At 42.3% G+C, this 16,724-nt stretch overlaps 1 protein-coding gene across 1 annotated transcript; it reads left to right on the plus strand.

Annotated features, from left to right (window-relative positions):
• Window positions 1-769: 769 nt before the first annotated feature.
• Window positions 770-16,623, plus strand: ncaph (non-SMC condensin I complex, subunit H). Its single transcript, XM_083978771.1, has 18 exons — window positions 770-842; window positions 1,699-1,918; window positions 2,128-2,218; window positions 2,450-2,542; window positions 2,877-2,994; window positions 3,431-3,579; window positions 4,555-4,744; window positions 4,895-4,977; window positions 7,755-7,942; window positions 8,323-8,468; window positions 9,709-9,815; window positions 10,684-10,800; window positions 11,041-11,148; window positions 14,494-14,628; window positions 15,251-15,361; window positions 15,534-15,610; window positions 16,141-16,216; window positions 16,439-16,623. The coding sequence occupies exons 2-18, from the start codon at window positions 1,704-1,706 to the stop codon at window positions 16,505-16,507; spliced, it is 2,073 nt and encodes a 690-aa protein (XP_083834897.1). The 5' UTR covers window positions 770-842; window positions 1,699-1,703; the 3' UTR covers window positions 16,508-16,623.
• The last annotated feature ends 101 nt before the right edge of the window (window positions 16,624-16,724 follow it).

A 16,724-nucleotide genomic window follows, 5' to 3' on the forward strand; every position in this document is an offset into this window, starting at 1 on the left:
ATCCGGTCGTTTTCGCTAATGCTGCGTTCCAGGCAGGCTTTTGAAGTCGTAAATTACAGCTTCAAGTCACAACTTACGACTTTGTAGCGTTCCAGGCAACCCACTCGTGTTTTTCCGACCTGTTTTACCGGTGAAAGTCACTATAACGGCCACTCGCAACTTCCGACCGGCTGAACTCGTACCAGATCGAACTGGTACCACTTCACGGTCGGAAAAATACGAGTTACCTTGAACGCACCATAACAGTCCTCGTCGCTACGTCACCACATTCACGGCGTTCCTTGGCTGCACACACAGCCCTGCATGCCGTTCTCTCTCCTCATTGGATAAAAACTGTAGGATACGATAAATGTTTTCTCTTCGGCTCAGAGCAGAGCAGAGGGACTGAGAGACCCGTGTTTCAGTCCAAACACTCTATGTAAGTGATTGCTGTCGGAAGATAGAACTATTTAAGACTTATATTAACACAAATATATCACTCACTTCTGCTTTAAATTAATTTATTTTTCCAATATTAATATTTTCTTTTCTTTTTTTTTTGGTATGAAAAATCAAATGTTTTCAATCGCCCGTTTCAGTAATTTAATTTAAGGCTTTTTTGATTTATACTGCAAAAACACAGTCACAGTGGTTCCATGCAGTATTAACAGTCTATGTGCAAAACACAGGCCAGTTTTTGGCTCGGCTCGAATCTACTAGTGGGCGGGGTTTGACGTCATGACGTACGGCCACGTAAACCGCTCGGCGCAAAAATTCAAACACTGAACAGGAAGGTAAACGACGGCCTGCTCCGGTCTCTCCACATCGCTAAAAAAGCAGTATCGGATAGCAGACTTTCAGAGGTACGTTTAGAAGCGTGGTGAACAAAGCAGATCGTGAGGTAATGCCGCTGTGTCCCGGTAAGATAGTTAAACCAACACTTTTTGTGTGAATACGTTAATAATCGCTGATGTTAGCACAGGCCATGCTAGCCTATCGCTGAGCTTCGCTGTAAACGCAGCGTAGAAAGCGTTAGCTGCTCATTGTGCTTGTGCAACTATGTTATTCTGGTTGTTTATCAAAGTTTAACTTAAAGCCAACGAATTAAATTAACTTCGTAAATCGATTCTGTTGAGATTCTTTGTTTTCATAAGCTTCGATACACTTTATAGCTAGCTTCAATGTTTTTCCAACCGTAGTCCTTTTGTTTATACATCACGTTTAGCCGAAGTCACGGCCAACTTAAAATACAAATACAACTCATGCCACGGTCACGGAGCCGTTACCAGACAGTGCCTGTGTAAAGTTAAAGTTAGATCAAAGTGTTAGCGTTAGGATAGATATATTTACTGTGGTGTTAACGCTTTACTTGGTGGCATAAACAAGTAACGTTAATCAGGAAGTTATTTCTATAATTCCGCGAGATTCTCTTGTAACTTCCACCTTTTATTGTTATTTTGCATGAGACCAAACACTGTAAATCGTGTTATTGTAGAAGAGTAAATACTCTTCAAAGCATGCACTAGACAGTCAAAACAATGCATGTTTCTCCAGGTGCATCCTTTCTTTTCCAAGTCTTATGAACTATCTCACAACCATTAGTGTAAATTCAGAAATGATCAGCAATATGTTTGTTAAAAACAGTATCATTTAGCATGATTAATGAAATATGATCACAGTCTTTTTGTCTTTAACGTGAAAATGTATTTCTATCTCTAGTCACGATGAGTGCAGCCTCCACACCCTTGTCAAGGGTGCATCCAGGATGGCCATCATCCTCCATGAAGAGCAAGGGTCTGTCCCCTGCAACCAGCTCCCCGCTGCTGGCTGCCTTCCCCGGCAACGATGATGAACAGGAACGTCGTCAGCGGCGAAGGTCCAAAATCATTGGCCTTCAAACTACCACTGACTCTCCCTTCAGTGACTCTGCAACTCACAGGTAACTATCGAGATCGATGTTGAGCAAACCGTGCTTGTGACTGCGTTTTCAGCAGTGTAACTTGACAGTGGAAGTCATGCAATGCTTATTGTATAAATCAGAACTGGCCATGATTGAACAGTAAACTTTAAATCATGGCTTTAACAGCCATGTCTGTCCTGCTAATATTTATCTTGAGATCTTGAGAATAATCTCACACTTCTATGCAGTACCACAGGTACTCCTGCTGCCGTGCCCAAGTTGTCAAATGCACAGATCTCGGAGCACTACTCTACCTGCATAAAGCTCTCCACTGAGAATGTAAGTATGTGTGTGCAGTGCGCGTGCACATAGAGCACCCAGTTACCCACACTGATTCTGTGTTTCATAGTCTGCATTTGAAGCACTACATTGATTACTCTGAAAATTAATTTGTCTTCCTCTTGCCTTTAACATTTTGAGTGTGTTTAGGGTGAATAACTCAGGGGTAATGAGTCTTAAAAGCTACAAGCAAAGATTTAAGCTCTTTTCTTCTTCTTTTTTCCTTTGCAGAAAATCACCACCAAAAATGCCTTTGGTTTGCATCTGATCGATTACATGGCTGACATCCTCAAACAGAAGGATTCTGAGATCACAAACTTCAAGGTATATTTTTTTTTCCACTTTATGAGTCTTTGATAATTTCCTTCATTAAACATAAACTTATGTTATATATTTTTTTTCTTCAAATCAGAGAGGTGATAATAAAATTGTTTAGATACAGTGATCAACATCACAATTGCCTGGCTGGATACAGAGCAACAGTGAAGTAGAGCGAGTAAATTCAGAGGCACAGAGATGTAACTGATGAGAAAACAGTCCACCCACTCCGGTCACCTAAGAAACCTAAGCGTAACCTTGCAAAAATTGCAAATGCATGGTTTACCTGGATTGTTATAATTATTAAAATGTGTGTATGTGTGTGTGTGTCCTTCCTAAGGTTGCAGCTGGCACGTTGGACGCCAGTACAAAAATCTACGCTGTGAGGGTGGATGCTGTTCACGCAGATGCCTACAGGGTGCTGGGGGGCCTGGGGGCCGAGACCAAACCTGGAGAGGGTGAGAGCCTGTGCACTGTGTTATTGGCAAGGTGGACAACAATACGTAATGGGTACATGCACTGTACTTACAAGTGTATTTTTCCACAATCTGTACTTTACTTTGAGTGTTATAATGAATACTGTACCTTTCATTTCTATAATGTAGTCCTACCTTGAAGTAGAGCTGTCAGCCAGTAAATGAATTTTCTTATTTTGAAAAATGTGATAAGATCACAAACTGGGTTCATCACAGAGGGAAACCCAATCACACAATTGGATACACTTGTTTTTTTATGGTTATATCTGTCAACTCTGTATAATATTCAGTCCATTAATACAGTCATTAGATTCTGTAAATGTGAGCAATGCAACAATGTTGTTGACATAAATAAAGTATTTTATGAGTACATAATTTTTATTTCTTGTTAATGTTGTGTTTTTATGTGTATAAACAGACCATGGTCAAAAAGAGGAGCAGGGCAGAGATGATGAAGGGGAGGAAGGAGAAGTGACCGTGAAGCCGAAGAAAAGGAGACCTCCTAAAAAGACGGTGGAGCAGAACCTGAGCAACCTCAACAGCGCCGACTCTGAGAGGAAGTGTCTGGTAAGAAGATGAAGGCTGCTCTGTTCACATACTGAGCAGGCTCTTAATATGATGAATTATAATTACTGAGGTATTTGAACTGAAAGAACAATTCCAGATGATCAAATACCTTCTGAGGAACAAGGCAATTAATCTTGTGTTTAATAAGAGTGAGGGACAACTTATGAGAGACAGAAAGTGCACAATAAAAGAGGGGAGATCGTTATGAATTCATGAGACAAATAAAACTTTATATGATAGTGTCATCGTTATGGTTTTAAAACTAAAACCATCAGACACTCAGCCTCCACATGTCTACTACGGAGACAGTCAGTCTCTGTTTTGCCTTTCCATTTATTCAACCCACACATCAGAGTCACAACAGGGGACAAACAAGCATTTTAAAAATCAATCTTTAAAGACAACCAGCCGATCGACTGATGACGTCATCGGCCTTATCTTCACCTTTCTTCTTCAGATGCAATTTTGCCATTGATTGAAAATTCATAATCGGCTTACATTCACAGTCTGACTGGTGACTAATAAATTCATCTTTGAGGATTAAGAAGTCATTAGATGTGGGTCACTAACCTGTCATCTTTTCTGCAGGTGTTTGTTGTGACAGCATCAGCTTTCAGTGCACAAACTGAGCTGAACATTAATGAAAACAATAAGACAAAACTTTATTTGAGAGAATGTTTTATACAAGAGAATGTAGCTCAAAGTGCTTTACAGTAAAAATGAAGAGACATTAAATAAGGGTGGATAGGGAAACAACATAAAGGCAGTGGATGACAAAATATGTGAAATGAAAGCAAAAATAGAAGACTATAGGAATGTATAATCTTTTAAATGCAATAATTTCAAAATAAAAGCATGATTTGTATGCTTTCTTTCATGTGTGCAGTAAATTCAAAGTCATGGAGGATATTTTCATGTGCTGCATAAGTTATATAATGTGGCTGATCACCTGTCCCTCCCTCGTGTCCTGCCCAGGTTGACCCCATGTTTCAGAGGATGGCTTCATCCTTCGACGAGAGCAGCACGGCCGGCGTCTTCCTGCCGGTCCTCTTCTGCGAGAACAGCCGCTGCGAGCTCCTCTTCCCCTCTCACATGACCCTCCTCCAGTCCAGACCCTCCTATTCCCCTCCACCTCCACAGAGAGTCCCCACCTCCCCGTTCATGGGTAAATATCATCTGCCAAGTCACAACGATGTGTTTTAGCCATGAAGCACCGTCCCATTTTTCACCTGTCTGGACCTCACTGTGTCTCATCTTGTGAGCAGTTCCTCAGTAGAAATGCTGAACTCATATTTCTGTGCTGTGTCTGTGCCAGGCGGACTCCAGCGTGCCCAGGAGAAAAGCTCCATCTGCCCCTCGCTGCAGGACTTCTCCTTCACAAGCTGGAACCCTGAGCAGGTGAGAGAATCATCTGATCATAGATACTAATAGCAAAACATGATGGGGATGAAACCCTTTCATATTTTACAAATCACCTGGTAGTAGAAGCACCGATTGATCTTAACCTCCCTTGGAGTGACAAATGATGAAGGTATACTACATAATGGCAACATTCATCATTCAGCTGTACCCAGGGGACACTTGGAACATGTCATACCCACCTCTCTGTTTCCTGTCTGTATCAGCACTATTGCTTCAAAAGAAGCTGAAGAAAAATCTAAGTTTGCCACCTGAGTGCTTCTATTACAGTCAGTGCTGATATGAGGTTATATTGTGATAAATGTCACTGTGATGATCAGGGTTTCCACATGTCCTGGAAAACCTGAAAAATGGTGGACCAATTTTTTCAGTCAGGGAAAACGCATAGAAAATGAGAAAAAAAAAGTCAAATGTCCTGGAAAAGCTTTAGTTCAGGGGTGCAAACTCGTCACCTTTCGGCGAAATTCGCCGTTTTGGATCCCAAATTGGTCATTTGTGTGATTCGTGTAAATCCGCAATAAAAAAAAATTTGAGGGAGGGGGGGGGGGGTCCGGCCAGGCGAGGCAAGGCGAGCCGAGCCGAGCCGAGCCGATGCACCTGTATCTTTAAGGCGCATGCACCTTATCTGGATGACAACGAGTGGTGGCAGCGCTCCTCTTCTGTCCAGCAATACACACCTGAAGCTTCACTTTTAATACTAACTAACTAACGCGACTTTTTGAGCATGGCGAGTGAAAGAGTCGGAGCTAGAAGATGCGCCAGCAGTGTTGTGTAGGTGCTGTATGGGACCGCGTGTGTGTGATGATCGCGATCGCGGCCAATTAGCGATTAGCGCGTTTAGCATTAATTAGCTCCAGTGTCTCCCTCTTCTCTGGAGGAGGGTCTGGCGAGCGAGACTAGCTCCAGTGCGACCTGTGCAGCAGCAGCAGCAGCAGCAGCAGGAGGAGGAGGTTGACTGACTGTGGCAGGACACCTCTGCCTCTGTTTCACTTTATGTTGCTGGTAAATAATGTGGTTGTAAAAGTAGTAGGCTAAAGTTAAATTATTTTGTATGCACTAATTAAAGGGGCAGAGCTTTAAGAGACATTTTAGCTTTTATATTTTATAAGATATATTTTTTGTAAGAACCACAATTAATAAATATAGGTTATATATTTCAGTGAATATCTAATTGTTCTTAGCATTTGTTAGATAACTTTCTTTGCCCAGTAAATTAAAACATGTTGGAACTATCAATGTCTCCTCTCTTGCAGCCAGAATCTCACCTACTTTTAACCTCAGACTGTCACAATGATCCTATCAGATGTCAGACTGCCTCATTCTTTCAGTTTTAACCTGAATATACAAGACATGATTGATTTTCCCAACGATCAAAATATAAGAAACCGAACCGAAAAGCATGACCACAAAACCGTGAACTGAACCGTTTGCTTGAACATCTTTTAAATACATATTGCCGCTTAATATGTTTTATGTAGCCTATGGCATTTTTAAGCTTCATGTGTGTTATTGGACATAAAGAGCAGCGCTGCCTAGGAGCATAGCCTACGTACAGAAAACACATTTACATCAATAAATAAATGTTTCACAATGAACCAATCAGTCTGTATTAAATTTTATTTAGTTTGAAGGCAAGGTTTGCAAGGTTCATCTGATGGACATCAAGGGACAGATTCTCCAAGTTTTGCACAGCTTTTGCTCATGCTAAACCTGCATAGGCTGAAGACCCCCTTCACATATTTTAAAACCAAACAGAGACAGATTGTGCAGGTTTAACAGGAGCAAAAGCTGTGCAAACCTGAGTAAATCTGGACCCTAGTCTCATGCTAAAATTGACTGTAAATTCACCTTTAAATTTGGTTTTTTTAAAAATTTCCCCGGGGGAGCATGCCCCCGGACCCCCCTAGGGGGTCGGTATCTTGTCACCTTTTTTTACCCCTGATGAGTTTGCACCCCTGTTAGTTGTCCTGGAAACATTTATCACATCGTAACATCAGCTACCAGAGCTCCATTTGACTTTTTCAGACTTGCTAAGGATTTTTTTTTTTTAAGGTATATTTTTTTGGCGTTTTTGCCTTTATTTGATAGCTCATAGTGAGATAGACAGGAAAGAGGGAGGCAGAGAGAGGGGGAATGACATGCAGGAAAGGTCTGCCCGATGCGGGATTCGAACCGGGGACGCCTGCGTTGAGGACTGTAGCCTCTACATGGGGCAGCCGCCTTAACCACTGCGTCACGCACCGCCCCAGGTTTTCTCTTCTCTGCTGAGTGACGTGTAGAGGAGCAGCTGAGAGCTGTAATAGGCATGGTTTAAAAAAACAACATGTTTGCATTGTTCTATGAAAAATGTGTCATCATTTCTAAGCATGTAAGAGATTATTTCTGAGATAAGTTAGAGACACAGGCTGTACATCTTTAAGACTTCTGGGGGTGAGAGAGGAATAAACATAGAAACAAACAGGTTAAAAAAGAACACTTCTGTAAAGCCTGAATGGGAGGGGGGGGTGTATTATTGGATAGGGTAATAACATGTCTGTCAAAATGTAGCTGAAAATGTCCTGGAAACTTATTTTAAGAAAAGAGTGGAAACCCTGGATGATGGAGCCTCCAAACCAGCCAGGAGTCTTATCTCAGACCGCTGTTCAGGACTCACTACTTTACACACATCTGATCCTGAACCAGCTGTGAGTCTGGTTTGCAGAGTCCGTCAGAGCCCAGTGTGACATCAGCCCGTCTGGTTGTGCATCTCCTTTCAGACCATGAATCAGCTCCTGGAGAAGATGAAGGAGGGCGAGCACGCGTTTGACGTGAACGCCGAGCCCGAGCCTGAGGAAGACGACGGCCCCGACTTTGACGCCGACTACGAGGAGGGAGGTGGTGACTATGAGGAGGGAGGGGACGAACACAAAGAAGGCTGCGAGGCCTCTGGCTCAGGCAAAGGAAGGTGAGATCGTGGATCGCAGGACGTTTGATTTATTCAGTCTCAGGCTAAACGGGCAAAAGTTTCTGGTGATGGCTCTTTGCTTTTTTCTGCACTTTCTCATTTGAACCTTGTTTTGGATGGAAGAATGGCCTCCATTAACGTCTTAACAGAAAAAGAGCCTCTTCTCCTTAATGCCTGTTTAAACTTGTGGCTTTAAAATGCATTACTTAGTCATGGGGGAAAGTAATTGCATCACCCATTATCACCAGGAGTGTGGCAACTCAATTCATTACAACACAATGAACAGGACAAAATGTTACTCTGTCACCCTCCATTAATTGAAGGTGTGTATCTGTGTGTGTGTGCACTGGTTTGAATTGTTTTTTGTGGTGTTGCTGCAGGGACGTCATTTCCATCGGGGAGGGAGACATAGCCACCATGTGTCTGCACCTGTCCTCTCAGCCCAGGGAGTATTCCTACTTCAGCCCCAAGACCATGGCCACATGGGCCGGACCAGGATATTGGCAGTTCAAGCCCAAGCACAAGTGTGAGTGAAATTCATGGTCTGGAAACATGATTAATCTTAGGTCACTTTCACACCAGAGCTGTTTGGTCCGCTTTAAATGGACCAGGGTTCGTTTCCTGGGATAGTCCGCTTCGTTTGGGCAGGTGTGAAAGCTCATCCGAACTCTGGACCAAACAAGCGAACCCTGGTCCACGTCCGCCTGAAAACGTGGGTCGCGGTTCGTACCAAATGTAGAAAGTGTCGCACTACACGTCGCATCTACACACAGTGCGTCTGTAACGTTAGCAACACAAACACCTTGTCGTCCGTCATTAATCGTATTTTCCTCCGGTGCCATTTTCCTTTCATTTTCTCATTATAAGAGTGAAATGCTCTCTGCCTCGCTGCCTAACCTAATGGTCATATTAAACGGCTTGCTGACCTACGATTATTTGATAAGTAAAAAAACAGTTATGGAGGTAACTGTGGTCCTATGAATGACGGCCAACTGGCCACATACGATGGCATGTGGCGTATATGAAATAAAATGGCTAATTTAACATGGTGATCCATGTTTGCTGTTTGTTTTTGCGAGTCAGGGGGGAGGAATTTCCCCTGCAAATTTCGCTTCAGAATTGGCAGTGTGAAAGCAGAACGAGACAAGTGATAAATGCAACATGTTACAACTTTCAGTTCCCCAATCAAACCGAGTCCTCTTGGTCATGTGGAAAATGACCATAGCGGTGTAAACGGGATGAACGACCACAGATTAAGTTCCGTTATTATTATTCCATGTATTTAGAAGAATCTGGCAATACGAAACGTATCACGATGCAGGGGCAACGGTATAATATAATGTGATTCAATAAGTAAGACAATACATCGTGATTGTTTTTCTTTACTTTAATGCTTGAGCATGTGATGAGCTGTGAATGTTTGCATGTAAATTGTTTATTAAAAATCGATACAGTGCTTTTAAATATTGATACACTATTGATATTGATATTGATATTTCAGCATATCAATAGATCTTCTTACCCGAGTATTTTAATGTTACCATACTCTGTTAGCATCATCCTAGGCAGAGTTTACAGAGCATGCAGCATGTCATGTTCAACAGATGTGTATACAAATATTCAACATCAATTAGTTACTTATTATTCAATAAATAGAGACAAAATAAAGGGCTGTCTGATTTCCTAATGGTTGTCTTCCCATACTATTATGTGCACAATAATAATAATCAGTTTTGTTTGTCTCTCATCTGCTTAATCTCCTACAGTGGATCATTTGCCTGACAAGGAGACTCGTAAAAGGAAACCGAAGAAGACCTTCGAAATAGATTTTGACAACGACATCGACATTGACAACCACTTCCGCACCACAAGGGTAAAACCTCTGCTCCTAATTCATACACAATGAGGGGAAAGTGCGAATTTATAAATTACCTCAGCGATACATTTTATTTTTTCTGTTTCATATTGTAAAAGCTGAATCTTCAGCGATGAAGAGGGGAAAAATAGACTCATTAGTGCTGAAAGGGGCTCAGATAGAAGCAGCTTTTCAAATGACCTCAGGACATTTGAAAACGAAGAAAAACAAATGAAGTGAAGTTATGAATGGCGATGCTGATTTCCTATACTTCTACCAGCGTCATCTGGATAATGGGGGTGTGATAATGGAGTGAAACTCAAGGATCATTTATGTGGACGGCTCTTGTGTTCAGCAGTCCAGAGCTGTGGCTCCTATCAGCAGAGTCGGAGGTGGTCTGTCTCGATGCGTTTCAGCCATCGAAATGTGAAGGCATTAAGGCTGTAACGTGGACAGTTTTTGGCGACGTAGTCATAGCAACAGAGCATTCAGCACTTTGTGAATTATTTTCGATGCAGTCGGTGTCACAGTTTTCAGCTCTGGGAGCCGTTTCATGTCTCAGCTCTGTAGAAGGAGGTTGACCAGTGTGGATACTGAGTAAAGTTCAGCTCAATTAGACATTATTAACACCTATGGTAAAGCAATACATGCATCTGTGTGTCTAATTAATGGTGCTTTGACCTTGTTCAGACAGATGTAGACACAGCAGAGTGGTAGATGCAGCTCATAAACCAGTTACCAGTCAATTGAGTCCTGGTATTGACATCCATCTCTATATGCACTGTTGTCTTTAACTAATTACACCATTATTTTTAAAATCAATGAAACATCATGAGCTTTTTAGTTTAAAATAAACTCTGTGAACCTGACGTCGCCCCCCCTGCAGGCTGCCACCACCAACAGCAAGTCGGCCCTCAGCCGTAACGTGAAGACGACTCTACCTGCAGACTTCCAGTTTCCCCCAGAGACGCTGTCCCAGCTCGGCCTCAAACCCTCCAGCTCGGTGAGTCCTCACTCCTCCTGACTTTAGTCTTGATGTCCTATGAGATATTTGCTGAAATTCAATCAAGAAAATGTTGAGCATATAGTTTTCATGGTCGTCAGTTTTTTTTTTTATACAAAATGTGGCTTTTCACTAATGAAGACAAGCTTTCACCATATAATCTAACCCTGAGCATTCACGACTAAATAATGATTATTTGTGTCCTAATCTGAATGATATATTTGGTTGTGTTTAACCCAGCTGACGCAGGAGGGCCAGAGGAGGCTGTCTGGAGAGCTTGGGGAGGGCATCGGAGACTACAACTACGACAATGCAAACGACACAGCCAACTTCTGTCCAGGTCTTCAGGTCCGAAACCCGCCTTTTAATTTGACTTTGGATTTATCATCCTTGTTTGGATTTTCCAGTATTTTAATACACAATTTATCTATAGAGTAGGGGTGGGTTATAAAGCCTGATATTTACCTTATACACTGTGCCCTTCTTACTGTGAGGTACATGGTGGAGGTTCACCGACTATTTTAAAAGAGCGACTCGAGGAGAGCTGTGATTGCGTTTTTTGCTCCAATCAGCACTGATGTAAATACAAGATCCAGGTGTATACACTTTCACCTGCTCAGCACATTCATTACAGTGTTTCCCCCAGAAAATGTGTTAGTTAAGGTGGTGTCTGTCCTGTTGGCGGGGGGGGGGGGGTCGGTGCGCCATATTAAGTTTCGCTTTCACCATGCGTGCTGCTGTTATGCATGTGCGCTTCTCTGTGGTGTGTAGAGCAGGGGTCTTCAACGTTTTCCAGGCCAAGGACCCCCAAACTGATGGAGAGATGGAGCGGGGACCCCCTACTTATATACAGTATATTGTATAAAATGTGTTTTATATTTAACTGGTCCTGTAGTGCCATACAGGGCCGTTGTATAGGGGAGAAAGGTGATGATCATTATAGGGGCCCGGTGCCCAGTATGGCCCACAAAAACCCCAGTAGTCTAATCTTTGTATGACTGAATTATTCTGCATAAGACCCTGACTGATACTCATAGTATTGCATTAGCATCAAAACAAAGTAGGCTAAATAAGAAATGATAATAGATACGTAAAAGTGGAAAAGTCAGGGGGCAGGGGCCCACTTTAGTATACTTTCAGGGGGCCCAGGATTCCTAGCAACGGCCCTGGTGCCATATGCCAAAAGTACCATGTTATGAACTATAAATCACGCTTTTTTTTAGGAGTTTGGCTGGTCATGGGACTTTTCGAAGGGACTTACATAAAAAACATATGCCATGCCATCTTTGATCACAACAGGTCACAACTACGCTCGTGGTAACTGAACGCTGCTACTACACCAATGAAAGAATTACTAAACCATAAAAAGACAGAGAAAACAAAGCAGTGTTTCCCCTACTTTGTTTTTTTCTCAGGCTTTTTATGCATTTATTTTGAAAGGGCAGCTGGAGAGAGACGGGGACGCGGAGAGAAAGTGAGAGGGGGGATTGACACGCAGCGATGGGACTGTCGGAGGGTCGCTGCAGCGGCCGTGCAAGACATATGACGCTCGATTCTGAGAACTTTTACACCGGGCGCGCCGTGTCATGTCTCGGTTCCACGGAGCGTTTCAGTGACGGCCTGACGCTGCTGCATTGTTGCTGCGCTATGAGCAGACGTGGCGGCGCGCGTTAATGTCACCGTCGTGTGTGTGTGCTGTGAATATCGCTACATTTTTTTTTTTTTTTAAGAAGTTAGTTTAGGCGGCAGCTCTTTGTTGTTAAGGCGGCCGCCTTAACAGGAAAGCGCTGCGGGAAACCCTGCATTACACAGGGTTCCTACGCAAGTATGGAAAGTATGGAAAAGTATGGAATTTGATTTTATGCATTTCAAGGTCTGGAAAAGTCTGGAAAATGGAAACTATTGTATGGAAAAATATTTATCTTAATACTTCTCTGGGTTTGGTCTCATCTGAAGTTATTTGGGTTCATTATTTGTTTGCACTATTATACCTTTAGCTACAATCTCCTGGAAATGATTTGGTTTACACATTCAGAATAATGAAAACAAATGATAAATTGCATGATTTTTTTATGTTATGCACAATCTATTTACTCAAATATCACAAATAATTTGAATTTTTTCACAGAGAAGTCTGGAAATTAGGGTCTGGAAAAAGTCTGGAATTTGGAAATGTAAAATGTGTAGGAACCCTGATTACACTAGAAGGTGCAATAGAGAGCTGCAGCTACAGTGTACAGTAGTCACTATGTAATGTTCATCCACGCAATGAGATAATAACGGAACTTTACAAGACAGAGTTTGTTTGTTTTTTTAAGGTAAATTCACGCAAAACCACTGGTGCGTGTTCTGTTGGGAACAGTTTTTCAGCAAGCAGTCTCTGCATTTACCTCTAAAACAACTCTGTCTCGTAAAGTTCTGTTATTATCTCATCGTGTAGTGAATGTGCAGGTCACAACTTGTCCACGAGAGCATTGTGGAGTTGTTGGATTGTGTATATTGATGAGTTTGATGAGGGAAACCAAGAAATCCCATTAGCCTCTGTAGCGTAGCTCTGAGCAGCTCACGGCTCTGCTCCACCGTTCAAAAAATAGCTTGCACCGACAATTAAAGGTAACGAACCTACTGCTAAAACTATAGGGATTATGGCTATGGGCCAATTTGCCACAATGTTGAACTATCCCTTTAACATTTTATACCATATTGGACCAGATGTGTGTGGATGGTGATTATCAATCTGCTCAGTGGTGCTTTTTCTAACACATTACTCTGAGTGTAATTAAAGCAGAAGTGAGTGATATATTTGTGTTAATATAAGTCTTAAATAGTTATATCTTCCGACAGCAATCACTTATATAGAGTGTTTGGTCTGAATCACGGGTCTGTCAGTCCCTCTGCTCTGCTCTGAGCCGAGGAGAAAACATTTATCGTATCCTACAGTTTTTATCCAATGAGGAGAGAGAACGGCATGCAGGGCTGTGTGTGCAGCCAAGGAACGCCGTGAATGTGGCGACGTAGGGACGAGGACTGTTATGGTGCGTTCAAGGAAACTCGTTTTTTTCCGACCTGTGACGTCGTACCAGTTCGATCTGGTACATAGACTGTACAAAAAGAAGTACTGGTACGATTTCACGGGTCAGAAGTTACGAGTGGCCGTTATAGTGACTTTCACCGGTAAAACAGGTCGGAAAAACACGAGTGGGTTGCCTGGAACGCTACAAAGTCGTAAGTTGTGACTTGAAGCTGTAATTTATGATTTCAAAAGCCTGACTGGAACGCAGCATTAGCGAAAACGACCAGATCACTCACTTCTGCTTTAATTGAGCCCAACTCAGAGAGAAACTCTAGAGACTTATTTATTACCTGACTGCTCTAAATTGAACAAACAGCAAAGTGATCGATCAGTCATTGCTGCCTCAGCTGAATCAGATCCTTTTATCACCTATAAGATGATATGTGTGACGTTTGTTGCATGAGGTAGCATCTCTTGCTCTCTTTCTATAAAGCATGTGTTGCTGCTGCACAGTCATGATGATCATCATGATCAGTCCTATAATCTTTAGCCCCTGTCCACTCAACAATACTGGACTGTAGGATCTGCTGAATATGCGGACATAACCAGGGGAATGAGAGATGTCCCACAGCAAACAGAAGATGCTTAGTAATGTCTTTGTCTCTCCTCCTCTTCCTCAGGGAGGTGACAGCGACGATGATGCCGAACCGTTCGCTGGTTCAGATGACACACAGGCCTGTATACCTCCGCCTTCTCAAGATCTAGAGGGCATCTCCACCTACGGGGAGGACAATCTGGTACCTGAACCACACAGGGTGAGTAAGCCAAGAGTTCAGTGTAGGGTGAAGTGTATGTGGATCTCTAGGTCACGGCACTGTGCTCAAAAGCCTGTGTAATGATATTCCATCCAGACATATGAGACAACTTTGTAATTACTGATGGAACTAAAGCTCCAGCTACTATTGTCAGGGTCCCTACACAAGTCTGGAAAGTATGGAATATGATTATACATTTTATACATTTCCAGGTCTGGAAACGTGTGGAAAATGGAAACTATTGAATGGAAATATGTATCTTAATACTTATCTGGGTTTGGTCTTACTTGAAGTTATTTGGGTTAATTATTTTATATGCGCTGTTGTACCTAGCTACAATCTCCTGGAAATTATTTAGTGACATAATGGCATACAAATTCAGAATAATGAAAACAAACAATGAATTGCTTAATTAATGTACATGATACACATCTAATTACTCAAATGTTACAAGTTATTTGAATTTTTTTAAGAGAGGTCTGGAAAAAATATGGAATTTTGAAATTTCAGATGTTTAGGACCCCTGTGTTGTACAGTCAGTAACTCGACATAACATTTAAGCCTAATTTTTAACCTAAAACCTACAGTAGTTTTATACCTATGTTACTGTTTGGTCCTGTAGGTCAACAAGATTGAGATCAACTACGCCAAGACCGCAAAGAAAATGGACATGAAGAGGCTCAAGACCAACATGTGGACAGTCCTCTCGGAGAGCCCAGAAAAACCAGCAGAGGTGAGTCACACTGGCTCAGTGGACATGTGTTGCTTTCTTTGTAGGTCTATAAGATGTATTATGTAAGAAATGCAACTCTCCGGGTCTGAGACTCTGTTGTTTCTTTTGCTCTGTACCGATTCTGTGTGTACACGGTCTATTTTATTAAGTTCTGCCTTTACATTCCCTGCAGGTGGTGGAGACGGTGGAGCAAACAACAGTGTGCGGGCAGAAACTCTTCAGTGAAACCACAAAGACGCTGCTTCAAAGGTACCAACAGACCACCTACCATGCCCGCCGCGGCACAGCAGTAATGAGCAATAACTACTGAGTAACACTCACTAAGAGAACGGTGCATGTTGGTATGCTGTTTTACCAGCTGTTTTTTTGTTTTGTTTTTTCACTGTTGCTGGAGTCGAGAATGGAACGTGGAGGTGTTGAACAGTGGCTTGTTGGACATTAATATCATGCAGCCACAATGAGCTCACTCTTTCATGTTTTACGCTGGCCTCAGCCTTCAAACACTGGTTTGGGGGGAGGAGAGGGGGGGGGGGGGGGGGGGGGTTGTTAGTTTGAGCTTGTGCGGGGAAACCCTGCAGTCTGTGGCCAGTGAAACAACACTTGTGTGGGTGGACGTGTTTTGTATGTGTTAGCGTAGCAGATCGTAGCAGCATCGTTTGAACCCTGCTGTGAACAGCTGGCAGCCCAAGTTAAAGACTGCAATTTCCTTATAGGCGCTAGGTATGAAACAGCATGATTGGACCAGTGTAAAAACGGATTCTGTCTTTGTGTCTGTCCAGGTTGCCGAACACGATGGCACAGAACCTGTCGGTGCCGCTGGCTTTTGTTGCTCTGCTTCATCTCGCCAATGAAAAGGTGAGTGTCGTTTATTTTAAGGTGGGAAGAAAAATACTTTCTCACATGTACTGTGTATTTGGGTAACTGAAACAATTTTCTATTCAAACCTAATCCTGGAAAAGTCGAGAAAAATTTTAGTTCCACTCATATTTACCAATATTTCTCTTGGAATTAGACTTAGAGGAGAAGATCGATGCCACTTTTATAACAAGTCAACACATTTTTGTCTGCTTTTTACAGGATTTGAAGTTGGAGGAGGTTGGCGACATGTCGGATATCGTCATTAAACAAGGCCAAGGAAATGAATGAGTGACTCTCCCCTGATAAGATATTATGTTTTTATCCATTTTCTAAAAAATATAAAATAAGGAACTGTGCAGACGATACATCTACCTTTATTCCTTGAATAGTGGTTTCAACATTTGTCTTTCCTTTTATTCTGTACTTTTCCCTCCCTCCTGTCTTCCTTCCTCTCTGTGTAGATAATATACCTACTCAGGCACTGCACAAAAAAATTTATATATTG

Source organism: Trachurus trachurus, assembly GCF_905171665.1.
Source record: "Trachurus trachurus genome assembly, chromosome: 9".
Taxonomy (NCBI): domain Eukaryota; kingdom Metazoa; phylum Chordata; class Actinopteri; order Carangiformes; family Carangidae; genus Trachurus; species Trachurus trachurus.

Bases quoted from the DNA above. Each gene is read 5' to 3' on its own strand.
- ncaph (XM_083978771.1), top strand. From the start codon at position 1,704: ATGAGTGCAGCCTCCACACCCTTGTCAAGGGTGCATCCAGGATGGCCA. The intron at 2,543-2,876 runs GTATATTTTTTT...GTCCTTCCTAAG, and splicing joins CTGAGATCACAAACTTCAAG to GTTGCAGCTGGCACGTTGGA. The intron at 3,580-4,554 runs GTAAGAAGATGA...TGTCCTGCCCAG, and splicing joins ACTCTGAGAGGAAGTGTCTG to GTTGACCCCATGTTTCAGAG.